The following is a 15507-nucleotide window of genomic DNA, read 5'->3' as shown; positions in this document are numbered from 1 at the left end:
GCTGCGATTGGCCTGTTCTGCTCGCCGCCAACAAAGCAGGCTTCTTGCTCGACCTGCGATCTGCGACCTGTGATCTGTGATCTGCAGCCGGTCTCAATCGCGGCTGATCCCGGACAGCACGACCGATCTCGCCCATCAAGAACGAGCTTGCCATGTCGAGAGCACCGCAAGGAGCACAAGCAAAGTTCACACCGAACCCGGACCTGCAGCGACAGCGCTGTAAGTTGACGCTCTTTGCTGGGCAGATTGTGTCGTTGCCTTGGCCGAGTGTTGCCCAAACAACGACATGCATATCCGTGGGTGGGACCTGGGCCGTCGCCGGCATCTTTGCTTGGCCGAGACTGCGGCCCGATTTCGAGCAGATCACACACAGCTCCCACAACCTGGTATATGCACATCGGCTGCCTCCTCACTGCTTTGGCTTTGGATGGAATCTGGGGGTTCTAGCGCTTAGGCACAAGCGTCCGCCTCAACGACTGCCCACGCTGGAAACAGATCTCTACATATCCCGGAAGAGTCCCCTGCCCGCTCTGGTGCAGCGGGCCATCAAGAAGATTGAATCACCGACGTATGTGGGAGCAGATCTCTGCCGATGGAGTGGATGCGATCGGCGAGGGTGCCAATGGGTGCAATCCAGCACTAGATCACGTCGTGGATGAACTGCTCGAAAAACATCTGTGATCGCTTCGAGCTGGGAATCTGTGATGGCTCCGAGGCTATGTCTGTCGAGCGCTCCGAAGGAATGGCTCACGGCGTTCCACCCCGACCCACACACACTTCTTGCATCGCTCGCCATGAATGGATGAATGGCATGCAAAAAGGCAACGCCCCCTCCCTCGACTCGACCGATTCCGCAAACTAACCATATCCATTCCAATGGGACACGCACGCCGGCCCGGATCTGCACAGATTTACGTTTCTGGTGCTTCATGGCCTGGGTGCGGCGTTACAGCACGCCGTCAACCTGGCTCTGCTGCTCAAGAAGCGGCTGGGAGACGACATTCGGTGGGAGATCAGCACCTCGTCCGTTGATCTCGTGGACGACGTGGATCCCGGAAGCGACAACGACGAAGCCGATCTGGAGGTACAGCACCGATTCAACTCGGCGATCCACATTCGAATAGAAAGAAGCCCTGAGCTCAAGGCTCATGAGAGGGAGCGACTGGACCGAAAGCGCCAGATCCAGGACCGGCTGGAGGAAGATCTGGAAGAAAACTATAGCAAGAAGGCATTTGGTGGGCCGAAGGGCCGCGGCGAGAAGCTGCCCAAGCTGGACGATGGCCCATCCAGCACAAATCGGGCCACAGCCGGCAGCGATGGTCATCAGCCTGGCCCATCCAACAAGCCATCCTCGAATCGACGCAACGACCGCGATAACAGTGATAATCGCGGCAAGCCTCGAGGCGGCGGCGGCGGCGGCCGTGGAGGAGGAGGTCGCGGAGGAGGACGTGGAGGAGGTCGTGGAGGCCGCGGCGGCGGAAACGCAGGAGGAAAATAGAGCGACACTTATCGAGATGAAATGTGCCGACCGAGTTCCGATCATCTGATAATATTGCGAGCTTGGAGATAGCCGCCATGCGGTCGAGTTGGCGAAAGAAGGCAGCTCAGAGTTCGCGGTTGCAACGATTCATGAGGATGTGTATAGGTTTATGTATTGACAGACCGGAGCAGGGTGGTCACCAGAAGCAAAATCCAGGACTGGAAATGCTGGAAGCAGCAGCGAAACGACACTGAGCAAGTGGGGGTAACTGGTCGTCGTCAGGGCGTCGAGTCCAGCTCAGAGGGCAACAGTGGAGCGAGTGAAGTGCTCGAAGGCTGCGGCAGCCTTTCCGCTTGCGATGCTCTCGCGAGCCAGGCGCACGCCATCCTTGAGATCCGTGGCCTTGCCAGCGACATAGAGCAGCGAGGCGGTGTTGATGAGGACGAAATCAAGGACAGGGCCCTGGAGCTTGTTGCTCAGCAGGTCGCGCATGGTTTGGGCATTCTCGTCGGCGCTTCCTCCTCCGACGCTAGTGAGCGGGTGTTCCTCGAGGCCAAAGTCAGATGGGTGGATGACCAACTTTGTGATCTGATCGTTCTCCAGGGACCAAACGTGGGTGGGGCCCTCGGGACTGACCTGGGGACGGAGACGACGGCCGGGGGATCGGTTCCCACACTCTGGTCAGTGCCACGAAACAGATTCGATTCGCCACGGCGCACCCGACTTGGCAACTCCGTGACCGGTGCTTCGATGTTGAAATCCCAGCAGTTATCAAGCGCAGCGAGTTGCTTTGGACGTTTCTGGGCAATTCTGCCGATGATGCAAGGAAATACCTCGTCGAGACAGCCGTTTCCGTTGACGATCCAGGCGCGCTTGACTCCAGAGAGACGAACAGCCTCGGCATAGATGGGAGCAAAATCGAGAGAATAGACACCAATGACGGCGTGGGAAGGCTTGGCTGGGTTGGCGAGAGGGCCGGTGCTATACCGAGAAACAACGCCGTGGCCGGGAATCGGTCAGAGCGGATGTGGAGGCGAGGCCGGTCGCACAGACGTCGCCGGGGTCATAAAAGCCGCCTCCCGATACCCGGATACCAGGACTCACATGTTGAAGATGGTTCGCACGCCAATCTCTTTGCGCGGACCAGCCACAGTTTTCATGACGGGGTGGTACTTTTGGGCAAAGAGGAAGCAAAAGGACGACTCGTCCTGGAGGAGCCTGGGCACGAGATCGGCTTCGACGTTGTTCAGGTCGCAGCCAAGGGTCTCCAGGACATCGGCTGATCCACATGCAGACGACGAGGCGCGGCTACCGTGCTGGAGATGGGCGAGGGCGGGCAAATGGTAAATAAGGAAAGCACGGGTAATTTAGAGGATGTTTCAGGATGTGAGGGATTGTGGGATATGGAGGATGTGAGGGATTGTGAGATTTGGGGAATATGAACGTTCGATGCGCCAGAGTTCATTTCAGCATATCGGCGCGATGCACAACGACAGCAGCCCGGCATAGGACCTACCTTGGCAACCCGACAACCAGCTCCTGCGGCGACGATGCCCGAGGCCGTCGAGACGTTGAAAGTGTTTTGGCCATCGCCACCGGTTCCGACAATGTCAACGATGGGCTCGGGAATGGCCGACAGATCGACGGGGATGGCAGCACTCCGCATGGCGTTGGCAACAACGGCAATGACGTCAGGATTTTGGTCGAGGCGGGAGACCTTCAGGCCGATGAGGAATGCGGCAATCTGGGCCGGGGTGGCTTTCTGAGACATGATGTCGCGGGCGCATTTGGCAGCGAGAGCAGAGGTAAACTTGTCAGGCTGCTCGATCAAGACCTTGAGGGCGGCGGTGATGGAGAAGGGCTTTTCAGACGCAGAAGTCATGATGGCGAGCGAGAAGCGGTTGGTGCAGGACAGAAGTGGGAGGGGGGGCAGTGGCAGAGTTGGGAGAAACGACGATCGCACGGCGGCTGTGGGGAGGATGCAGGGAGTGGTCAGGGGGAGACGGCAGAACAGACGACAGCAGCGACGACAGCAGCGACGACAGTCAAGACAGGGCGGCAGCGGTGTGCGGGTGGGCCGAGATCAAAAGGGGTGGGGGCAGACGAAGCCGCTGGGAAAGGACGACGGATTGCCGACGGATTGCCGACGGGAAGGGAGGAAGGGAGTGGGCGCTTATCGGACACGTGACCGGCGGAAAAGGAAAGGGCGGCTCGAACCAGGGGTTGCGCGCCGGCATTGTGCCCAGTGCGCTTGTGCGAGCGGTGTGCTTGCTGTGGCAGCGGAAATAGGCCCCGAGCAAGGGCGTGTGCGACCGGTGCGCCCGTGACGCGGTGGTTGCTCACAGGACGCATTGCGTCATGTGCGCAGCGCGGCCGGACCGACACGCAATTGGCCAGCCCAGTCGCACAGATACAGGGCTGCGCATGCATTTGTGCGACAGCAGATGGGCTCGATCCAGCTCGATCCAGCTCGATCCGGGATCCAGCCGGCCATGTATCCTTTTTGGGACACCCGGAGCCCCAGCCCCAGCCCCAGCCCTCGCACGTGCTGCTTATCTCAGCGTTCCTTCGGCTTCAGTGCCACGAGCGCGCTGACTCAGCAGCGCATGGCCAGCCCGCAGCCAGCCACGGAGCACGCCCGCCACCAGCCGCGCCGGCCAGGGTGTTGTTGAAAGACCAGTGGCGGCCATCCCTTTGGTTTCTCTCTCCTTCGCTTTAAGCGGTAAATTTCAGCTTTTCCCAACCCTTAACACACTTATAACAAGACTTTGTAAGTATGGGCGCTGCCCGCCGACGATGCATCCATCCATCCATCCATCCATCCATCCATCCATCCGCCCATCCGTCCATCCATCCATCCGTCCATCCGTCCCTGGCCATGCGAATGTCGATCGGTGCACGTTTGTGCATTCTCGGCAATCCGAGCTTGATAGCCGGTGGCAGCAACTATGCCCCCGCCGCGTGAGCTCCCTGCGGCTCCAATGCCGACACCTACCAGCCGCAACACGATGGGCATATCCACACGGACCCGATTCTCTGTTCCTGCATCTTCAAGGATGGAAATGGATGCTCCTTGGCTGAGCCCAGCAAGAGCTTTGCGGAGACGATGGCGCAGTACAAGCCACTCGCTGGCTGTCCGCGACCTGCATCGCTGGAGCAGCACTCGTCGAATGTCTGCTCCAAGCGAGTGCTGGCGACCCTTGCGGTCGTCCTCCCCAATTCCGAGAAAAAAATGTCAGCCTCCGTTCTGCGGACTGACTCGTCTGCAAACACGATGACCTGGAGCGACGAGCCGATCCTACCGTCTGCCGGATCTCGGAGTGGCGAACCTCAGTTTGGGACGCCGACGCTTCGATCCGTGCTCTATGTGTTTTGCATGATGCTCCTTGGGCCGCCCGGCGTCGTTCTGACCCTGGCTGTGCCTGGAGTGAGGGACTTATGTCCCCGAAACATTTCTCCTGTCGGACGCACGACGGCGCCGCACAAGACTCCCGCGGCGGCCTGGAACAGAGAACCGATGGATGTGCCAAAGAAGGGCCGATAGGGTGTGTCTGCATCTGCCGGCGCCTCGATGCCAGCTTGCTAACAGCGCTTTCGTTTCCTTCTGTCGCCTTCTGTTGGTTTCTCTCAGCAAATGGCTGACACTGTTTCGGTAAGCAGCACCCATCCTCGCTGACTGCGGCCCGTGCGCGACGGGGGGACATTCATCGATCTACGGATCGGCAGGTGGTAGTTGCCATGCGCATCCAGAAGCTAACCCGGCGTCTGCATCCTCTCCCTCACTCGGAAACAGGCCGAAGGTCGCGGTCGTGGTGGAGCTGGTGGTTTTGGCCGTGGTGGACGTGGTGATCGTCGTGGACGCCGTGGCGACCGTGGACGCGGTCGCGGCCGCAAGGACGGCGAAGAGAAGGCTTGGTAAGTGGTGTCTGCTGGCTGCCGTCCTCTGCTGGGTACAGTCGCCTGTCTGCGACCCTGGCGCCTCGCCCCCCCCCGCCAGCGTTGCGCACGGACTGATGTATTTTTGGGGTTTCGAACACAGGGTTCCCGTTACCAAGCTCGGTCGCCTTGTGAAGGAGGGCAAGATCCGCTCTATCGAGGAGATCTACCTCTTCTCCCTTCCCATCAAGGAGTACCAGATCGTCGATTTCTTCCTCCCCAAGCTCAAGGACGAGGTCATGAAGATTATGCCCGTCCAGAAGCAAACCAGCGCTGGTCAGCGTACCCGTTTCAAGGCCTTTGTCGTCATCGGCGACTTTGACGGCCATGTCGGTCTCGGTGTCAAGTGCTCCAAGGAAGTCGCCACTGCCATCCGTGGCGGCATCATCCTTGCCAAGCTCTCTATCATTCCCGTTCGTCGTGGATACTGGGGTACCGTTCTCGGTGAGCCCCACACTGTCCCCGCCAAGGTCACTGGCAAGTGCGGTTCCGTCACTGCCCGTCTCGTCCCTGCCCCCCGTGGTACCGGCATCGTCGCTGCTCCCGTTCCCAAGAAGCTCCTCCAGCTCGCCGGTATCATCGATTGCTACACTACCTCCCGTGGTTCCACCAAGACCGCCGGTAACTTCCTGAAGGCCACCTTCATGGCCATCAGCAACACCTACGGCTACCTCACCCCCGATCTCTGGGCCCCCACTGAATTCACCAAGTCCCCCTACCAAGAATACAGTGACTTCCTCGCCAAGACCACCAAGCTCAAGGGTTACTAAGCAATGTGTGTCGCTTTGGCGCTCTGACTGTCTATATTGTATAGTTTAACACGTTGGAGATGCTTCAGATGCCGTGGACTACTGCCCGGGGATCCGATCCCCTCCCCAAAATGTGAAAAAATCAGAAAAAAGTTTGTAGCCGGCGATGTTTCGGGTGTTTCGGTGTTGTGAGGGTTGGGAGCTGGGGACTGCACCAGACGATCTTGTCTCGTAGACCCAGTTTTGGTGATTTTGCTTGCATACACTCAAGAAATATGCATATCGAAAGCACACTCTCTCCGTCCCGTCGTCCGTCCTCGCCGCGTGTGGAGTCTGGGATGCCTGCCTGGCTGCTGGGCACACCGAATGGCTGCTTGGGGACTTGGGTTTCTGGCTCCGGAGGCTGGATTCTTGGAGTGCTTGGCGTGCGCGTGACTTCCACATGACCGAGGAGGATGGCCGTTCTCGCGTTCTCGGCGAGAACAGCGCGGCTGCTCGTCGTCGTCTCCATCTGCCCACACCCTCGATCCAACATGGCCGACGTATCGGCCAAGCCCAAGCAGGTAATGCGATCGGTCCAAGGCAACTTCGCCAGGGACGGGGGAGATTCGGGAGTGCGGCTGATGCCGAGAACGCAGCGACGAAACAGCTGCTCAAGCCAACGAATGATCTCACGAACGATCCGAGCCGATCTTCCCGGCCTTGTCAAGCACACCCGACTCGCCCGCGGTGCTGGACTGGATACGCTCGATCTGCTCCAATATCGAATATGGACGATGCAGACTCACTGGATCGAATTTGCGGTCGATCAAGACGCAGAGGAATGTCGTCGCATATGGGCACAGCCAAGCCAGCAACGACAATCGGCGATGCACTGCCATCCTTGCCAACCCGGACCAGCAGACGATTAAGATCCACGCAGACTGAACCTCGTTTGAGCCAAAGCACATTACGAACGGAGCTGCAAGACTTTCCATCGCTCGACCATCCCTTGATCGATCCGGTCGGCCCAGCCCAATCGTCTCAACTGCGTCACTGCGATTGTAGCAGGCGAGAGATCACTGATGTCTCCTTATCTGATCTTTCGGTTTGATCCAGACCCCCAACGACTTTTTGTCCAATGTCTTTGGACGACCTGTTATTGTCAAGCTCAATTCGGGTGTCGAGTATCGAGGTAGGGTCCTTTAACAAGGCACTCTTATTGCATTCATCGCGGCTGGCCGGTCGGTTGCATTCATCGTGGCTGGTCGCTCGAGAAGCATTACTCACTTGACGATACCTCCGTGATTTCGATTCATTTCCGTGTCGCTAACGGTGGCTCGAACATCTTACCCGACGTGTCTCTGTCCAGGCGTTCTCTCCTGTCTCGATGGCTACATGGTACGACTTGTTTGCGGCTGCTGTCGACGCTCCCCCCCCCGTCAGCGTATGGCTCGGCGTTTGATCTGTCGTCACCTAACCTCTCTGTCCTTGTCTATGGCATGCCCGCGGCTCGCCAGAACATTGCGTTGGAGCAGACAGAGGAGTTTGTCAATGGTCAGCGAAAGAATGCATACGGCGACGCCTTCATCCGCGGAAACAATGGTGAGCGCAGATGCGCGAGCGTCTCCATATGCGACATCCCGGCGATATGCCTCCAGTTTGCGCAATCGATTGCCAGGCGACCGCGCTAAACATGGCCCTCCTTCCTCTGCTTCACAGTCTTGTATATCAGTCTTCAGAAAGAATAGCTCCACTGGCGTGTGAAAGCATTTGCCTCGGCAATTATCTGGATGCCGGCCGACCCTCTTGAATCCCGATGCCCACGACATCACGGGATCGGGCGGAAATCCTGCTTGCGAGGCTCCTTGGATTCCATCGGAGGGGCCACCGGCCGGCAATCGCAGCTGCAAATATAGTTGCTCGGATGGAGAGCAAGCTATTCGCCCCCCCCCGGCTGGGCCTCACCTCCATTTCTCTTTCGGCCGTGCGGGTTCTATGGTCAGGACCGCTGGCCGATCCAGCAGCTTGCGTCAGGACTGCTGGCGGCAGCGCTTGCTCACAAGCAGCAATCCTGGTCGCGAGTCGAGAGCAATCCTCGGAGCCAAGCGCCACCACCGCTGGAGGATTGCCGCACCGTTGCTCGCACCTTCGTTTTGCGGCGCAGGACCCTCTGCGGGTCGATGCGCTGGCCAGGACAGAGATATCGCTGGTGCTGGTGCTGGTGCTGGTGCTGTTGGTGTTACTGATGGCCCGGGAGATAGCGCCTGTGTGGTGTGTGGTTCGGCATAGCTCTGTATCGCTTTTTTTCTTTGTAAGAGATCCTGGGGACGATCAGAGCCGATGCCGCCGCAGATCCGCAATGCGATTGGTGCTCGCGTTGCCAGGCCGCGTGTTGCTGCCAGTCCTTCGCCTCCGCCTCGCCCAAAAGTTCCCCCCCCCCGGCCCTGGCCCCCCCCTTCTTCCTCTGTCTTGCCCCCGGCTGCCTGCATCTGCCTGCATCTGCCTGCATCTGCCCGCTGCCAAGACATTCCGGTGAGCCACCGCCCTGCCCGATGCCACTTCTCGTCATCAGCGCCGATCTGCGCTTGCTTTCGATCTGACCTCCACCACCTTTCCTTCCCAGAACCTGAACCATGGCCTTCGCTGTGCAAACCGTAAGCGCCTCGCAAGATTCGATCGAGGCTGCCTCACTCTCCGTCTGTCCCCAGCATCGCAGGCGAATAATAACATACCTGCATCTGTGTCCTTGCCTCTTCCGCCAGGTCGAGACCACCCCGTTTGATGGTCAAAAGCCCGGAACCTCTGGTATATGTCTTTCGCTGCTGTCGGGTCTTTGCCGTTTCCCTCCCTCCCCCGAGCACCCTCCCTGCTTTCGTCACTGCTTGCACGCTCGAGTCCCGCCGTTGCAGCGATGTCATGCTGACCCGGTCGCACTTGTCTGATCCCAGGCCTCCGCAAGAGGGTCAAGGTCTTCCAGCAACCCCACTACACCGAGAACTTTGTGCAGGCCATCCTCTCGGCCATCCCCGGCGGCCCCAAGGGCGCGGTCTTGGTCGTTGGCGGCGACGGACGGTACTTTGGCAAGGAAGCCGTCAACAAGATCATCCGTCTCTCTGCAGGAAACGGCGTAAGCGCTCGGTTTGCTCTCGTTATCGGACAAGCAATCGCTCTGCGGAATGCAGCGGTGCTGTGCACATCTTGTTGAGACAGCCACAATCTAGTGCCCCCCTTTTCTGGCTCTGACATTTTCGGCCTCCACCCAACCAGGTTTCCCATCTTATCATTGGCCACAACGGCATCCTGTCTACCCCTGGTACGAGCCCAAATGCTTCCCTGACATTAACCTCCCAACCCCAAGCGGCCGCTCTGCCATCTCGTGGCTGACTATTCGTATTCTCGATTCACTCCATCTTGACCTCAGCGGCCTCCAACCTTATCCGCAAGCGCAAGGCCACTGGTCCGTTTCTTGTGCCGTCGGTTGTCTGCTTGTTACGAACTCCATCTCGCAGCGGCTGTGCTTCACCTCCCCTGCCCACTTATTCGCATGCCTCCTTGCTTTTGCACCCACTCTCTTTTTTTCAGGCGGCATCTTGCTGACGGCCTCTCACAACCCTGGTGGCCCTGACAACGACTTTGGCATCAAGTACAATGCTAGCAACGGCGGTAGGCTTGGCTGTTCCGTTTTCCCCTCGCTCTGCATTCGTGCTTCCTCTCCGCTGTCGCTAGCACTTGGATGGCGGCGTTCGTATGCTGGCCTCTGACCCCGGCATCTGCACATGGCAACCTCCATAGGACCTGCCCCTGAAGGCGTTACCGATCATATCTACAAGCTCACCACCCAGATCCAAGTCTATCACTCTGCCGACATCCCCGAGGTTTGCCTCTTTCCAATTTTTTGATGACTGCAAGTCAAACAGCCACCACCTTCGACTCGCTCGCCATGTCGCTGCTCTCGCGCCGCCGGGTTGTAACCTGTCTTGGTGGAGATTGTCCGCACCAACCACAGTGGACGCAGCAGCCAATCCCGAGATCCCTGACCCATCATGTCGCCTTCTTTCCTTGATCAGGTCGATCTCTCGGAGCTGTCCACCCACCAGTTTGGTGATCTCACCGTCGAGATTGTCGACTCGGTCGCCGACTACGAGGAGCTCATGAAGGAGGTCTTTGATTTTGATCTCATCCGAAGCTTCTTTGCGTCGCGCCCCGATTTCAAGGTTCTCTTTGATGCCATGCATGGAGGTATGCTGCACTACATAACCATGGCCACGACTGCATCGCTGCTGCCGCCGCCTGCGCACATACGGACGCCTGCATGGAGTTCGAGATTCTCATCGAGGTATCATCTTGCCCCCTCCAGTGACCGGGCCATATGCCAAGAGAATTCTCAGCGAATCTCTGGGTCTGGATATCTCCTCGGTCATGAACTTTGTCCCCCTCGAGGATTTTGGTGGTATGATGCTTTCCCCGCTCGCCCAATGCTCGCTGCCGTTGTGAACAGGTGTCTCTGTGCGACTTGTGGTCCGCCCAGTCCAGCATCGCGGAGGTCTTCGAGAGACATACAGTCGGTAACCTGTCTCTCTGCATTTCAGGCGGTCATCCTGATCCCAACCTCACCGTGAGTTCCGTGATCCGCTTCCTGTCTCCAGCAACAATCTTCAGGCCCTTTACTCGGTCTGCAGAATCTAACTCCTTGATCATAACATCTGTCACTCACAGTATGCCCACGACCTCGTCGAGCGTGTTGAGCGGGAGAATATCAACTTTGGTGCAGCCTCTGGTACGTGTGTCGAGGGCGCCCTTCTCTGCAAGCTATTGATCGATGGAGTCTCACCCCGCCTATCAGTCGACTGACGTCAAGTTGCCTTTCTGCCCTTTCACGATTGTAGATGGCGATGGTGATCGCAACATGATCATTGGCAAGGGTGCCTTTGTGAACCCATCTGACTCTGTCGCCGGTATGAAACCTCCACCCAACTTATGCCGCGGGGAGGGCTCCTTGCATGGGCCCTTTGATTATCATAGCTGACGTCCGTCTTTGTCGGATCCGCTGCCCTGGCCTGTCTTTCAGTCATCGCTGCCCATGCCGAAGTCATTCCCTTTTTCAAAAAGACTGGCGTCAAGGGTCTTGCCCGCTCGATGCCCACTTCGGCTGCCATCGACCGTGTTGCCAAGGAGAACGGAATTGCTATTTATGAGGTCCCCACCGGTACGTGACCTTTGGCAAGCATTTTTATGCGCTCGGGAGTTAGTGTGCGATCGTACCATCACTAACAACTACGGTCGACACTTGTTCCGCCTTCCGTGTCTAGGCTGGAAGTTCTTTGGCAACCTCATGGATGCTGGCCGCCTCTCCATCTGTGGCGAGGAGAGCTTTGGCACGGGCTCGGATCACATCCGTGAAAAGGACGGCATTTGGGCTGTTTTGGGTAAGCTCGCAGCTTGCAAGATATCTGGAAGCGCCCCTGTATATGCGGCTGCATCCAGATCTGCATCGTCCATGCTGCTCCTGCGACTCGTTTGTGCCGCGGGCTGGCTCGGGGGCCTTCACGGTCGTGGCCCTCTGCTGGGCGCAGGTTCTTGGGCTGGTACAGCACCTAATCTTTAATATTGTCGCAGCCTGGCTCTCGATCCTGGCTAATGCCAGCTTGACCCAGCCCGACGTTGGCCTCAACGACATCCTCAACAGCCACTATGCCAAATATGGCCGCAATTACTTCTCGCGCTACGATTATGAAGAGGTTGAGAGCGAGGGTGCCAACAAGCTCATTACCCTGCTCCGCAGCCTCGTTGGCGAGCATCACGACTCGACCGTCGGAATGACCTTTGGCAACTATACTGTTGCCGAGTGCGACGACTTTGCCTACACCGATCCCATCGACGGAAGCGTTTCGACCAAGCAGGTAATGTACCTTCCAAGCAACCACCCGGCAGAGTCGCACCTGCATGGCATGGCTGCTTCATCCTTCACCGTTCGCCCGATTGCACAAACACCCGACCGTATCGCCACTCGTCGGACTGACGCTGAAGAAATGCCTATGTGTCTTGCCTCTAGGGTGTTCGCATCGTCTTCACCGACGGCTCGCGCATCATTTTCAGACTCTCGGGCACTGGCTCTCAGGGCGCCACCATCCGTGTTTATGTTGAAAAATACGACGCCGTCAACTACAGCCAGAACACTCCAGATGCCATCCGCGATCTGATCCAGGTTGCTCTCGATATCTCTCGCCTCGAGGAGTTCACCGGTCGCAAGGAGCCCACTGTAAGTTGTCGCCCAACCATCCGAAGATCGGAGCTGGGTTTGGTGGGGGCGGGGAGGATTGGTAAAACGGGGGAGCAGAGCGAGCGGAGTCAGCGGAGAGACGAACGTCCGTCCCCGCCTGCCCGGCGGATCGGCCCAGTGGATGGGCCTGATACTAATATCAAATCTGTCTGCTCTCGGACCGTTCGCAGGTCATCACGTAAACAGGCTTGGGTTGAGCGTTCGAGTGAACAGGGCCAAGCCTTGAAGGATTGGCCCAGGCTGCCGATATATCCTCCTGCGGACCCTGTCGCCGCTTTCCGTTTCGTTTCGTTTCGTTTCGTTTCGTTTCGTTTCGTTTCGTTTCGTTTCGTTTCGTTTCGTTTCGTTTCGTTTCGTTTCGTTTCGTTTCGTTTCGTTTCGTTTCGTTTCGTTTCGTTTCGTCCCAGCCGCTTTCTTGCCTGTTTGCCTGTTTGCCTGTTTGCCTTGTCCCTTTCTTGGGTGGTCCATTTCCAACCTCTGTCCTGCCCCGATGTGCTGCCTGGGCCCGCATTTGCTTCCGCCCTTGCTCTTGTTGCATCTGACGTTTGGCTCTTCGTGGCTTCCCTATCCGTTCCAAATGCAGCCCTCTGATCTATCGCCGATGGCATCCATCTCCATCTCCATCTCCATCTCCATCTCCGCTCTTGTTGGGCTCGTGTTCCCGGCTGCGCACTCCTATCGCGCGCTGCGCATCTCATCTGGTCGCCGGCCGGCTCGATAAAAGGCATTGGCCGCTCCGGTTCCCAGCCACCGCCAGGATTGCATCTTTCGTTGCTTGCCATCCGCCTGTCCGTCTCTTTCTGTTGATATCTGTCTGCCATGGCCCCTCATCTCTGGCTCCGCGCTGAAACCAAGAAGAACGAGCAGCGAACTGCTCTGACCCCCAAGGTCGCCAAGACCCTCGTTGACAACGGTATGTCACAAACCGGCAGCACGCCGCCCTTGGGCCTTGCGCTGCTCCTGCTGCATCTTGCTTTGAATCACTCCGCTGTGGCTCTCTCCAGAGGCCTTGGCTCGGCATCAGTCTGCCCCTCTGAGCCTGGCGAGTGCTTCGGACCTACTGCTTCTTGCGTCCTGATCCTCCCTCCCACCCTCTGCTGGCCTCTCCAGGCTTCCAGGTCACCATCGAGGAGCTGAAGAGCAGCGCCTTCAATTCTTCCGAGTACACCAAGCTGGGCCTGACCGTTGTCCCCGCTGGCACCTGGCGCACCGCTCCCGCTGACGCCTATATTATTGGCCTCAAGGAGCTGCCTGAGGGCGATGACACCCCCTTGACCCACACCCACATCTTCTTCGCCCACTGCTACAAGCAGCAGGCTGGCTGGAAAGATGTGCTCTCGCGCTTCAAGCGTGGCAACGGTACCCTGCTCGATCTCGAGTTCTTGAAAAACGACCAGGGTAAGGACGGGCCTGCCGTGAGGCTGCTGATGCAGATGTCCCCGGCGACGATTCATCTGATTGGGCTGTGTGGCATGTGTCTGGCATATCTTGTGAGCCTGGCACATCGTTTGAGCCTGGCACATCGTTTGAGCCTGGCACATCGTTTGAGCAGCCTCCGCCAGCGGCACTGATCTCTGCCCTGGCCTGGCCCTTGGGCTTTGGGACGACCAGCGTTCGCGTCCATCGGGCTGCTCTTGGATCGGCTGCTGGCCTTCCTGCCGTGAGCAGGCTTTCCCCCCAGCGGCTTGACCCGGGCTGTGCCAGCGTCTCCTTGCCCCCCACCTTCGGCGAGTTTGTGGGACCCGAGCGGGTGGAGCCGTGTCACCCCGCCCGGCTGGCTCTCGCTAATCGCTCTCGCCCCTGGCCGCTTTTGTCTCCTGGCGCAGGTCGTCGTGTCGCTGCCTTTGGCTACCATGCCGGCTTTGCCGGTGCTGCCCTTGGCATCGATCTGTGGACCCACAGAATCCTTGATGGTGACAAGCGCTTCCCCCGCGTCCGACCCTTTGACTGTGAGCTGGACCTCCTTGCCGATGTCGCCGGCCGACTTCACCATGCCAGTATGTATTTTCCAAGGCCCGGCACTTGGGGTCCGCAGCAGATCAACCGATTGTGGGTTGCACGGCCATGTGGCCATTTGCATTCCGCCTCGCTCCTCGCATCGGAGGTCGCAACTGCCCTGACAGTCCCTTTTCCTCTTTTCCGATCAAGTGCTGAGGGCTCGCCGCTTCCCCAGGATCATTATCACCGGTGCTCTCGGTCGCTGCGGTTCTGGCGCTGTCCAGTTTTGCCGTGAGCTTACCATCCCTGAGTAAGCATTCATGTCCCACTGCTGCGAGCTGGATGGCAGCGGGGATGATCAGCTGCAATCCCGGTGGTTGCCGGACGCTATCGCCCGACTGTCAAGACCATTGGCGCTGGCTGTCGGCTCTCGTTTTGTGCTGACTGCCCGGCCCGGCGGCGGTATTGCTTACCCCTCCACGCATTTGTACCTCCGACAGAGAAAACATCATTCGCTGGGATATGGCCGAGACCGCCAAGGGTGGACCCTTTGTCGAGATCATTGAGAATGACGTCTTCGTCAACTGCATCTATCTCTCCGAGCCCATTGCTCCTTTCCTGACCCTTGAAGAGCTCTCGCACCCCGATCGTAAGCTTACGGCTGTCGTTGATGTCTCGTGCGACACCACCAACCCGTACAACCCCATCCCCATCTACAACGAGTCCACCAGCTTTGACACCCCTGCCCTGGTCATCAAGCACGGCAACGCCAAGCCGCTTGATGTCGTTGCCATCGACCACCTGCCAACCTTGTTGCCGCGTGAAGCCTCCGAGGTCTTCTCTGCCGATCTGCTGCCCTCGCTGCTGCAGCTGGCCGATCGCCAGAATGCTCGTGTCTGGACGGACGCCGAGGACCTGTTCAAACAGAAGCTTACCGAGGCCGGTCTGTAAATGCCTCCGAAAATAGGCCGCTGCCTATCTCTCCCCCTCCATCGACTGGCAAGCTCTCAGTTTCCCAGGGCATCAAATTGCTTCGCCTGGACCGATTACCCAATAGAGGCCGCTTTCTCTCGTTGATTCGTAGCATTGCCTATATGCACCCTTTGAGCCATCAATACAGCGATATACTTTTGATAAACACA

General features: G+C 58.3%; 7 protein-coding genes across 7 annotated transcripts; 6 read left to right on the top strand and 1 right to left on the bottom strand.

Annotated features, from left to right (window-relative positions):
- Window positions 1-60: 60 nt before the first annotated feature.
- BJ171DRAFT_488063 (uncharacterized protein) lies at window positions 61-1625 on the top strand. The gene is made up of 3 exons (XM_053109346.1): window positions 61-219; window positions 448-568; window positions 910-1625. The coding sequence occupies exons 1-3, from the start codon at window positions 153-155 to the stop codon at window positions 1496-1498; spliced, it is 777 nt and encodes a 258-aa protein (XP_052971075.1). The 5' UTR covers window positions 61-152; the 3' UTR covers window positions 1499-1625.
- BJ171DRAFT_561101 (glycosyl transferase family, a/b domain-containing protein) lies at window positions 1626-3588 on the bottom strand. The gene is made up of 4 exons (XM_053113224.1): window positions 2997-3588; window positions 2585-2796; window positions 2314-2461; window positions 1626-2116 (listed from the first exon to the last, which is right to left on the bottom strand). The coding sequence occupies exons 1-4, from the start codon at window positions 3360-3362 to the stop codon at window positions 1778-1780; spliced, it is 1065 nt and encodes a 354-aa protein (XP_052971074.1). The 5' UTR covers window positions 3363-3588; the 3' UTR covers window positions 1626-1777.
- A 595-nt stretch (window positions 3589-4183) lies between these two features.
- BJ171DRAFT_172866 (uncharacterized protein) lies at window positions 4184-4488 on the top strand. Its single transcript, XM_053105981.1, has one exon. It carries the CDS (start codon window positions 4257-4259, stop codon window positions 4443-4445), a length of 189 nt encoding a protein of 62 aa, XP_052971073.1. The 5' UTR covers window positions 4184-4256; the 3' UTR covers window positions 4446-4488.
- A 626-nt stretch (window positions 4489-5114) lies between these two features.
- Window positions 5115-6186, top strand: BJ171DRAFT_557656 (40S ribosomal protein S2; the record flags this gene model as incomplete). The annotated part of the gene is made up of 3 exons (XM_053113105.1): window positions 5115-5132; window positions 5274-5395; window positions 5520-6186. The coding sequence occupies 3 exons, from the start codon at window positions 5115-5117 to the stop codon at window positions 6184-6186; spliced, it is 807 nt and encodes a 268-aa protein (XP_052971072.1).
- Window positions 6187-6460: 274 nt separating this feature from the next.
- On the top strand, window positions 6461-8153 carry BJ171DRAFT_488057 (uncharacterized protein). The gene is made up of 5 exons (XM_053109345.1): window positions 6461-6728; window positions 7264-7339; window positions 7517-7545; window positions 7665-7749; window positions 7867-8153. The coding sequence occupies exons 1-5, from the start codon at window positions 6621-6623 to the stop codon at window positions 7893-7895; spliced, it is 327 nt and encodes a 108-aa protein (XP_052971071.1). The 5' UTR covers window positions 6461-6620; the 3' UTR covers window positions 7896-8153.
- Window positions 8154-8626: 473 nt separating this feature from the next.
- Window positions 8627-12730, top strand: BJ171DRAFT_488056 (uncharacterized protein). The gene is made up of 18 exons (XM_053109344.1): window positions 8627-8679; window positions 8771-8801; window positions 8910-8952; window positions 9096-9274; window positions 9415-9460; window positions 9569-9604; window positions 9730-9810; window positions 9940-10022; window positions 10215-10386; window positions 10505-10597; window positions 10737-10762; window positions 10864-10924; window positions 11034-11102; window positions 11216-11353; window positions 11457-11573; window positions 11764-12047; window positions 12200-12406; window positions 12598-12730. Exons 2-18 carry the CDS (start codon window positions 8781-8783, stop codon window positions 12607-12609), a joined length of 1668 nt encoding a protein of 555 aa, XP_052971070.1. The 5' UTR covers window positions 8627-8679; window positions 8771-8780; the 3' UTR covers window positions 12610-12730.
- A 310-nt stretch (window positions 12731-13040) lies between these two features.
- BJ171DRAFT_488053 (saccharopine dehydrogenase Lys3) lies at window positions 13041-15505 on the top strand. Its single transcript, XM_053109343.1, has 5 exons — window positions 13041-13340; window positions 13538-13825; window positions 14254-14424; window positions 14576-14675; window positions 14866-15505. The coding sequence occupies exons 1-5, from the start codon at window positions 13247-13249 to the stop codon at window positions 15314-15316; spliced, it is 1104 nt and encodes a 367-aa protein (XP_052971069.1). The 5' UTR covers window positions 13041-13246; the 3' UTR covers window positions 15317-15505.
- Window positions 15506-15507: the final 2 nt, after the last annotated feature.

Source organism: Polychytrium aggregatum, assembly GCF_025602895.1.
Source record: "Polychytrium aggregatum strain JEL109 chromosome Unknown BJ171scaffold_3, whole genome shotgun sequence".
Classification (NCBI taxonomy): domain Eukaryota; kingdom Fungi; phylum Chytridiomycota; class Chytridiomycetes; order Polychytriales; genus Polychytrium; species Polychytrium aggregatum.
The sequence above is the reverse complement of the archived record's forward strand: the minus strand, read 5'-3'. Positions and strand labels throughout refer to the sequence as shown.